The 11212-nt window shown below is 34.0% G+C and overlaps 1 protein-coding gene across 1 annotated transcript; it reads left to right on the forward strand.

Annotated features, from left to right (window-relative positions):
* Positions 1-1531: 1531 nt before the first annotated feature.
* Positions 1532-10307, forward strand: LOC110715274. Its single transcript, XM_021893840.1, has 6 exons — positions 1532-2588; positions 2688-2881; positions 5947-6241; positions 6355-6440; positions 6529-6620; positions 9871-10307. The coding sequence occupies exons 1-6, from the start codon at positions 2259-2261 to the stop codon at positions 10104-10106; spliced, it is 1233 nt and encodes a 410-aa protein (XP_021749532.1). The 5' UTR covers positions 1532-2258; the 3' UTR covers positions 10107-10307.
* The last annotated feature ends 905 nt before the right edge of the window (positions 10308-11212 follow it).

Below are 11212 nucleotides of genomic sequence, written 5' to 3' on the forward strand. Positions count from 1 at the left end.
TTTATTTATTTATTTGCACTCTTTAATGTTAATTGTCTTTTTTTAACTCTTAGCGTGGAAACATTTATACCCTTAAAAGAATATAGATGTTTACATATTATCCTATTATAAGTTCTTTGGACATAGCTAGTTATGGTGCGCGCATATTGCGCAATAGCCACCCTAGTCCTAATAAAAAGATTGAGTCATGGAATAAGAGTAGATTTACAAATTTCAAGTAATGACTCGGGGCATTGCCCGAGGAAATACTTGTTTTGGTTTTCTAAAGGTGTTTTCAAAAAGCAAGTGTGGTTTTAAAAAGTGGTAAAGAAAAAATAGTAAATTTAAACTTTATTGAAAATTAACGAATTTGAAAAAACAAAAGTTATAAAAATTAAGGGATTGTTATCTTCACCTTCAAATAATAAAATAAAACTAATTTAAATTCATTAAAATTAGTTTCATTTCGGTAAAAATAATAATTATAAATCAACAACTTTGAACAAATATAATAGAGAATAAATAAAATTAAGTATTAATTTGTAAAAATAAGTTCAATTTAGCAAAAATAAGATGAAGAGATTACAACCTAATTATGTGTATGAGTGAAGAGAAATATACTACCCCGATCCATACAATTGACACGCCCAAAATTGAAATTTTTGTTTGTTTACTAAACTTAAATCTATTTTTACTAAATATTGTTTGTTTTTTTTTGTTTGATTAAGGCAAGGTAATTATAGACTTAGGCCATTTTTTTTGTTGAATTAAAATAATTTTCGCTGAACTAAGATAATTTTTGCTAAATTCATTTATTTTTATCGATTAAAACTTATTTCTACTGATTCTCTATTATATTTGTTCAAAAATACTGATTTTTACTGATTAAAACTTATTTAACATAACTGAAGTTATCTTTGCCAAATCTAACTTATGTATACTGAATTGAAGTTATATTTTACTGAATACTCTGTATAATACCAAATATTAAAATTTGGTTAAGAGAAACAAAGCATTAATTGTTGTCATGCATGATTTATCAAGGTGTAACACAAACAAACAAACAAAGGGAGGAATAACTTTTTAAAACAGAAAAATGTAATACACTCCATAAAAGAGGGAGTAGGGGTAAGTGCGTAATTACACGTAATGTATATTCTGACTTTAGAGTAGTATTATTGAGTGATCAATAGTACCATTGAATATTCAGTGGTAATATGTATGTATGTATGTAGTGGTACTATATATGCATTCAGTGGTACTAACTACGTGCATATATAGTATCACTAAACAATCAATGGTATTATATAAGCTTTTAATGATACAAATAAAAGTGATCTCACTCACCTTTCTCTCTTTTCTATATAATTTTTAATATTTTAATATTATTATGCATTTGCAAATGCATAACAATACGACATTATTACTTCCTCCTCCATAGAACAACATAAAACGTGAGTTAGGAAACCTCATCGGCCAAGTCGCCCAAAAGAAACAAGTTTTTTTTTTTTGGATGGAGGTTAGTTTCATTTTAACAAAAAAGGAAATTAATTAAATGAAAATTAAATACAAAACGACATTATTAAATAAATTAAAGAAAAAGCAAAAACAAATAGAAATAATAATAATTAAAAAAATAATAAAGAGGTGAGTGTCGTTTTCCTCCTCCTTTCAACACAATCCCATCCTTATATTCATCAGCACACTCACTTTTCTTTCTCTCACCTCTTTCCTTGTCATTCTTCCCATCTTTTCCTAATTTTCGATTCTTCCTTCTTCTTCGATTCAATCTTCTACATTATATTTTAAATAATCAAAAATTTTAAAATAGTTTTTGAATTCCTGTTTTTCTCTCTCCTCTTTCGAAATTCATTCAGTGGTCGGTCAATTTGTTCTAGTTTTTTTTTTTTTTTTTTTAATTTTTTTTATTAAAAAAGAATAAAAATCAATTGTTAATCGTTTTGACTTTGAGTTTTTTTTATTTTGATATAATCTAGGGTTTTGATTTGGGTATTTTGTTGGTTTAATTTGGTTGTTAATCCGATCTTTAATCGTTTCGGTTTTGAGCCGATTCGATTCTGGGGTTTGGGTAGATCGGAGGGGGTGATTCGAAAGGTTGAATTTGAGGTTGATTTTGTGGGTTTCAGAAGGATTGATTCTAGGGTTTTGTAGAAGTTTTGATTAGGGTTAGAGTATTGAATTTGGTTTGGGAATTTTGGTGTCCGGATTTTGGGGGGAAAAACGGAGGTTTTAGTTTGAAAAAGCAGCAGAAAAAAACAATGCTAGGTGCGGGGTTACAGTTTAATCGGAGTCGTAACGATGATCGGTTCTACATTCCGGCGAAAGGCCGAAAGAATTTTAATCAAAATCAGAAGAACCCTCATCTTCAAAGAACTCAAAGTGATGTTGTTAATGGTGGATTACCAGGAGGAAGTCAATGCAGAGAGAAGTCTGTGATTACAGGAAGTAGGGAACCCGAGAACCGGGTTGAACAGACCCCGGTGCCAGCCTCCTTGCCGGCTTTTGAATCCGTGGCGTTGCCTTTGAGTAATGTAGAACGTTTTCTTGAGTCCATTACTCCTTCTGTTAATGCTCAGTATCTCTCCAAGGTTGTTCCAGGAAAAAAAAACATTATCATTTTATGTGATTATTTATATTTATTGATTAAATGTGGGTTTTTTGTTGATGAAAATGGTGGGTTTTTGCAGACTACTGTGAGAGGGTGGAGGACTTGTGATGTGGAATACCAGCCTTACTTCATGCTGAGTGACTTGTGGGAGTCATTCAAAGAATGGAGTGCTTATGGTGCTGGAGTTCCTTTGGTTTTGAATGGCAGTGATTCTGTTGTTCAGTACTATGTACCTTCCTTGTCTGCCATCCAAATTTACGTTAACTCGAGGAGGTATAATACTTTGATTACGCTCTGTTCCGTTTGTTTGTCGTCTTTGTTGTTCAATGAAATATCTTATGTTTTGCTCATTGATGTTTGTATATAATTGTTGTTCCGAGGTCATTCATTTGGCTTGTTTTTGATGGCAACTTTGAAATTCATGGATTCTATTATATTAATGTGGTAGTGGAATATTAATGTTAGGTTGTTGGCTGTGATTTGGATTATGGTACATGTGATTTTCTTTTCTTCTTTTGCTTGAGAGTAGTTATACGTGTATTTTATTGATTTTTTTTAATCGCCTTTTCTTGTATGTTTGTCGGGGTGTATGGTTTGTTTGTCGTGTATGTTATGTAATGTTTCATTCTCGGGGTGTATGGTTTGTTTGTCGTGTATGTTATGTAATTTTTCATTGTCGGGGTGTATGGTTTGTTTGTCGTATATGTTATGTATTGTTTCATTGTCGGGGTGTATGGTTTGTTTGTTGTGTTCACAATCATTAAGCACAGGTTACCCCTTTTATTTTGTATGATTTTCTTTGTTTATTTTTTGTTATATAAGTTTTTATCTAAATTTCGTTTGTGATGAATCTTAAAATCCTGGACACAGTAACTAGTTTCTTTATTCCCTAATCTGTACTCTTAAGAAATATTAAAGTATTTCTGTAGTGCATATATGGTATGTTTTTGGTAAACTAGGGCTTAAGTAAAGAATTGACTGGGTTGCTTCATTCTCAACTACTTTATGTGGAGGGTCCATGCTAGTTCCTTTCTTCTGTAGTTCTGTTATGCTCTTTAGTAAAATGTGTTTTAAGCTTTAATGATTGCTTGAGTTTTGTTTCTAGTAGCCTAGATTACACTCTATCTCCTTCGTGTTACATCAAGCTTTTGTTCTTGAAATTCCTGTAATGTACCCTTAGACTTAACCCTGTGATAAGCCTGGTAGTTGAAGAGTGTATTATTAATGCTCCTAGACATTATATTTTCATTGGTGATAGTTGAAAGGTAGGAGCAGTAAACTCTATGCCTCTGTGGTACTATATGTCACTATGCCGTGCATGTTTATGTAGGCATTATTGAGTCACTTGTGTCACGTGAACAGGAACTTTAGGAAAGTGTGAATAGCTGTCAAGAAAATCTGGCAAAGACATTGGGTTTTGTCTTAGTTTCTTTTACTTGCCAATTAGAATGTATTCAGATTAAGCATCTTTGAGGGATACATCATTCTTGATTACTTTTTTTCTTGGACAATTGTCATTTTCCCCTTCATGTTTCTAGTCTCTTAGTCAATGCATGAAAGTTTAGTACACTGTAGTAATAAAAGGCGAAAGAGTCTGATCTGTTTCAGAATTGTGTAATCTAAAAATAAATGTGTAATTTGATTATAGGAAGCAATTTGGTCAAGGCTCTTGTTCTGCTGCTCACAAATGGTACTCTTCTTAATGGGATGGGGATAAATTTGTACATCTGGTGTTGTTATCGTTTTCTTCATGTAGTTTTCCTCTTTTACGCCCAAGTGCATATGTGGGGGCTTCAGGGGGAATCTGCCAGATTTAATGTGTGCTATATTAAATGATGGTTTTCCTCTTTTGCACGCACGTGCATGCCGTTATTTATTTGGTGAACTTTTATGCTTACTTGACCGTTATGGTAAAGACAGAACTTGATTCTTATACAATTAATATCATTTTGGTGACGTAAACTGTAACTGAAACAAATGCTTGTCTTTTAAGTTCTCTGTGAAATATGTGTAGCTGCGTGGGAAATTCTAATTATTAATAACTTTTTGCGCCTTATTAGTGTAAAAAATATTGGAGTAGTTATATCTGAATTTATTTTTTTGGCTTTTATCTATACGTTTATTTATTTATTAAAAAATTGTGTTTATTTATGACATATACTAAGGTGCTGTGCTACTGAAAAGTGAAAACACAAAAAATAGATTTTTTTTTTCACACTTTTTTTGCATGTATCCATTGTTGAATCAAGGCTTGCTTGTTCCTTCCACCAACCAACTCGTTGTGTTGTGCAAACTATGATTCTACTTATTTGATTACGCTGATTTTGTAAGGAAGAGATGTTTAAGTGTATGTTATTATATTGTTATTACTAGTCCCTCCCATCAACCAACTCGTTGTGTTGTGCAAACTCTTTTTATTAACTTTTTACAGTGTTTCTACTCGCATGTGTTTCCACTCTTTTTTTTTTGGATCCCCCTTGGCCCTCTTTAATAAAGTTTTTTCAAATTTTTTATTTTTATTATATCCTCCTTTTGGGTCACACTGTGCACTTTCCTTTTTATTTTTGTTTTATTTTATTGTGTGTGTGTGTGTGTGTGTGTGTGTGTTGCGGTGGGTTTCCTTATGACAATTCATATTAGCTGAACCAAATATGTTGGGACTAAGGCGTTGTTATTATATTGTTGAGTTAGAACTTAGAAGGGTTCATGTTGCTCTACCGTGCTACTATTTTTCCTTATTTATGTTGACTATGCACATGTTAGCTGCGTTTTTTAATGAAAACTTTCCAGTAATGTCATTTTATTGATGGGGTAATACTAGCAGATGTGGAAATCATAACATGTAATCTTGGCTTTATAACATGCTTATCTTGCTGCATTTACCATTGCATAAAGTTATAATTTTCAGCTCACTTCCAATTTATGTAAAGTTTTGATTTGTCTACTTTTGCATAATCTATGATTCAATTTATGGGAAGAATGTACAGTAGTTAGCTCCACTTCCTTGGCCAATGTGCCTTTTAGCATACATTATGCACTCCACTTCTAATTTATACTACAAGGCAGTATATTTATACTCTTTGCTTTTCTTTCTTTCTTTTTTTTTTTTTTTTTTTTTTTTTTTTCCTTTTTCTTTTTGGCTATATATTTCTAATCTTTTAGGATTGCTAAGTGTTACTTTTTGTCTTATTTTTGTGTTATCTACCTGTCAAATATTTTGGTGCTTCTCCCTTTTGACCTTAATGTAAATATTTGTATAACCCATAGGTTGACGTTATAGGTTTAAAAATGATTGGAATTATTTGTGTGACTGTGATGTTTTGATTCTTTGTGGTCAGGCGCACTAGTGAGGACGGTGATGCAGACTGTTTAAGCAGGGACTCAAGTAGTGATGGAAGCAGTGATTCTGAGCGTGACAAGGGCTTAGCTTGCTCAAGGGGCCAACGGAGTCATTATAACCATCCTAGTGATGTTACTCTTAAAATGGACAGATTGTTATTGAGAGATCAGCATACAGCGATGCAAGAGGGCTTTTCAAGTGATGAGGCTGAAACTGGGACTGCTCAAGGAAGGTTGTTGTTCGAGTTTTATGAACATGATCCACCCTTTTGTCGTGAACCTTTGGCTGATAAGGCTAGTGCTGTTTTACTTTTCTATCATTCAGTGGAGGATGCCTTGTATCTGTTCATTTATTATTTATCCCTGTTACTATTTTTTTTTTGAAACTGTGTTATTTGTTTCGATAGATATCTGATCTGGCATTGCGTTTCTCGGAGCTAAAGTCACTTCGTAGTTGTGACGTACTCTCCTCAAGTTGGTTTTCTGTGGCATGGTACTTACCGCTTCAGTGATCTTGTTCTTTCTTTGCTATATAAAATTGTTTTTACTTATGTGGGCTGTTTTTTAAAATTTTATTTTAGGTACCCAATCTATAGGATACCTATGGGACCGACACTGAAAGATTTAGAAGCTTGTTTTTTGACCTATCACTCTTTGTACACACCAATGGGAGGTAATGCATTATGTCACTTTTGGCTGACTGCAAGAGTTATTAGAACTATTTGAATGCTTTTCAAAGTACCCCACCATTAGTTACTCTCTATTTTTTAAAGTTTAGTAATTTGTATGCTTTAATTATATAAGTTAACCCGCATGGCTGCACAAATTGCCATACATGATTGCCCCTACAAAACGTGTTTAATGTAATTGGGTATATATTAGGAAACCAAGTGGAAGTTGGTTCTCTTCAGCTTAATGGCAGTATAAAAATCGAACTATCATTAATATGTGCAAAACTTTGTAAACATGCAAATCAAAATTTAGGGCCCATTTGGTTGGACCTTTGGAATGAGTTTGAGTGGAATTAGAGCTCATTCCATCCATTTTATTGTTTGGTATGGCTTTTTAGCTATGGAACCTCATACCAAGAGGGTTCTAACTCTTCCCCATTCCCAAGAATCCCATACCCACCTCACCCCCTAAGATTCACATTTCATAACATTAGTAAGATGTAGAAACCATTCCAACTATAAACCAAACAACTTCAAACTAGTATGGGACTTTGAATCATTCCTCCCTAATATGAGATTTCATACCAATACATACTAGTTTAACGAACCAACTGACCCCTTAGATTATTCTTTCATTTGGTCGCTGGTAAATTAAACATATAGCACCCTTTTCATGCTGTTTTTGTTGGGGGGTATTCATATCTGCGGGGGTATACATATCTCTGCTCATTTACCCATTATATAATTATATAATTTGCTGGGATTGGTTGTTTTGTATATTGAATCATTGAAATTTAACTCTTACTTATAAAATAGTTTAATAAACATAATTATAAAACAATTTAAACTTGAATAACATAAAACATTTTTGTATGTAATTCAAATTATAAAATATCAAAACATATAATGATTTGTAAGAATCTATTTTCTTAGATTTTTACCTTGTAAAGGATATAATTCCTATTTCCCCCCCCCCCTTTTTTTTTATAAGTTCTTCCCACTTTATTTATTAGTGGCAATTACCCTTTCTTGCACCCAACAACCCTCAATTTTGCCACCTCTGTAACTTTATCCACTTTTTTTTTCTTCTTACACTCATTCTAGAATTTAGAGTTTATATTGTGTAATTCAGTACATTTTTAAAAAATTTAGGAAAAAAAAACCTGAGGAAGATGACTTTTCAAAAAACTTGTGAAGAACTGATTTTTCTTATCAATAAGAGCACGCGACATAACTGTATGCCAAGTAATTAGCTAGATTGCTGCCTTGCTGGAAGCTTGCGATGGCTTTTTCACATTTAGGTACATAATGACAGTGCGCTATGATCTCAAGTTTGATAGATCTGTTAATTTTATGGACTAAGTTAAGAAATAATCTTGGGTTAACGACAAGGATAATAATTTATCAGTAGGGGTAGGAAGTAACAATGTGAGTTGTGATTTTTTAGCTAAACTACCAGCTGCATACATGTAGATGTAAATTCTTCCTTTAAACTAAAGTTTCCATAAATTGTAGGTTATCTAGTGAGGGAGTGAATGTCAATATAACTAATCAGAGTAAGTGTGAAGCTTGTATTTTATTAATTTTATGTTATGGAAATTGCCATGATAGAATGGTCATTAGATAAGGCACAAAGTAACATAGGCAGCAAAGTAGTCAATATTTTCATATAGTGTATGTAATGAATTTTAGACTAGTGTTTAAAAATGCAAAAAAGAAGTTGGAAGTGTAATCTTATCTTCAAAGAGCTGAAACAAATGGGAAGCTCAAGATATGACTATAACTCATGACTTGATGTATAGCTTGGTGTCTAAGTAACCACCAAACCTGGCAAAACTGACCTATACCTGATTACTTTACCTGAGATCCGATCTGGACCCAAAATGACAACCTGAAACTACCCGATTTGAAACCTGGAGAAACTGACCTGAGATCCGATCTGGACCTGAAGCGACAAGCTGAAAGCCTGAAACCACCCGATTCGAAACCCGACCTCGCTTGAAGTGGAGTTGAGAGTTGACCTGCTTTTGACCTGAAGTGACCCTACTAACCAAAAGTTAGCTGATCTCAGAAATGACTCGAAGCGATGCTAACCCAAATAATTGACCCAAACAAAACCCGACCTGATGCCCAAAGTGACCCAAACCAATATTGCTTGATCCCCAAATTTGAACCTCCCAAAATTTACCTGATAAAAATGGTTTCAATGTGAATCAATTGACCCAAACAATGGTCTAAAATTGTATATCATAAGTATTCTATTTCATTGATCATGAATTCATTGATGAGCTAATGAATTTTTAAATTTATGTTACCTGAATGTTCAAGGTGGATTAAAAATGACCCATTTCGAACTTCACCCGAAGTCTCTACCAGAAACTCAACCTCACCCGTAATGAGTTATGACCCAATTTGAACTTAACCTAAATTGATGTCCCCCCCCCCCCCCCAAAAAAAAAAAAAAAAAAAAAAACTATATCATCTATTGACCTGAAAATGCCCCAATCCCGATTGACCTGGCCGGACCTAATACAACCTAAAGGCAATTGACCCTGAAATGACTTGACCCCATACCTTACCAGAACGACCTGATTGCTTGGTCTAGTAACCACCAAGTAAGAAACATGTTATGAATTGGCAAATATCTAGCTAGTTTGAATAAAATTTAAACCAAAAGGGACTTTTTAAGAAATGATCTTAAAGAGTTCCATACTACTTAAAATGAAACCTTTTTGTTGAAGCAAGTCTATCAACTTGATTAATCAGAAGTATATTGCTTCTATTTTCGACATGGGTACATGTCCAAGCATCCGACTTGGCTGTTTTTTTGGAAAAAAATCCTTGAACTAAAAGTGAAGTGTCTGAGCGTCATGGGTCCGACACGGGTACTTGAGGTGAAATGTAGAATCTGAGTAACATAGCCTTGCTATCTTATTTGTAGTTGATCAGGATTTCGATTATACTCATAGATTTCATAGAACATGTGAGCTTTGATGCCATTATGGCCAAATTTGTGAGTTAAAAATAGGACAGTGGCTCAACTTATGTTACCATTGTTATGTTTGTTCTACAACTTATTATCTATCTCCTTCACTGTTTAGCTTGCTATCTTTTATTTTTCAGTGGCTGTGATAATTCTTCCCTTTGCTAATGTTTAATGGATCTCTTTGGGCTAGTAACTGCGAGGATGCAATAAGCCGTTTCTTGTAGCGTCTGAACTGAATCCTGTTTTTCTTTTGTGTCTTTTTGCAGGAGCTTCTGCCGCCCAAGCTCCAAATGTGATTTATCCCAGTGAGATTGATGGAGTTCCAAGGATCTCTCTACCAGTCTTTGGACTTTCTTCTTACAAATTCAGAGGGCCCTTGTGGATCTCAAACAATGGGAGTGATCGTCAATTAGTGAACTCGCTCTCACAAGCAGCTGATAGTTGGTTGAGACAGCTTCAGGTCAATCACCCTGACTACCTGTTCTTCTGCCGTAGTAGATGATGTTGATAAGTAGACTGTTACTGTACAATGCCTACCATTTTGGAGGAATGTCCAACCGTGGGTCTTCTCTGAAGGACATTGCCATCTGATCAAGGTGTCAGGTGGCTGCTGAGTTTAGAGTCTTTCTCTGACTTGTTCTAGTCATCTGTATATCAGTGAGGTATAAAAAATCAAAAACTCAAAAAAAAAAAAAAAAAAAAAGGAGACGGAGGCTGTTTACTGCCAGTACAGATGAAAGGTTTAGGTCCGGCTGGATTGGGATAGAAACAGGATAGGTTTAGTTAAGCTAAAGCATGGCTGAGGCAGACAAGGGTTGCAATCAGGAGGAGCAGGCTTAGAGTTTAATTTCATTGTTAACTTTTTATTTTTTTTTTATTTTTAGATATCTGCATATGGGAAACAGGCTCTGGTTTTTACTATTTAAATCCCTTGCCCTAGTCAGTTACTTAAATTTAGCTGATCTAATGTTTAGTAGGGGATTTTGATATGTTGTAACAGGAGTATATGAGCTTTTGTGTGGACTTATTGTTGTCATATATATATATATAAAGAGTAGTTTTGGTGTAAAATAGATTGGAGTTATGTTTAGCGTCTCTGCTTCTGCTCTTCTAAGATATAATGATGCTAAACTGTTGGTTGTTTTTGGCGTCAGTTGCATATATATGAGCTGTCTGTTTATTTTTATCTTTTGCAAGGAGAAAGACCTTACTAGTTCTGTCATCACGGCTACACAACTCGCTGTTTGAGAGTTGAAGAGATGTCAATGGAATCCCCCGCTCCCAAGCACAATTATTTGTTACTGAACTTTGTGGCCTGGTGAGTTCCCCACTATCTTCCCAAGCTTGCTTGTTTGTATATAGGTGATTGGTATCGGTATAAAGTACTGCAAGTTATGCTCCTTATGTGTTGGGTTTGATCAAATATCGAGGGTTAAATAGGTGAGGCTTGCAATGTAGGTTTTTTTGTCAAAGAAAAGAACCTGCTGATGTGATATATGAAGACATTAACGACACAAAATACAGTGTTGTTGTCAGAACTGATAGTGATACTAAACAGATTGTTAACAATTCAGTAATCCTGAAAAGCTAATGATACAACTAGTCTTG

This window comes from Chenopodium quinoa, unplaced genomic scaffold (genome assembly GCF_001683475.1).
Source record: "Chenopodium quinoa cultivar QQ74 unplaced genomic scaffold, ASM168347v1, whole genome shotgun sequence".
Classification (NCBI taxonomy): domain Eukaryota; kingdom Viridiplantae; phylum Streptophyta; class Magnoliopsida; order Caryophyllales; family Amaranthaceae; genus Chenopodium; species Chenopodium quinoa.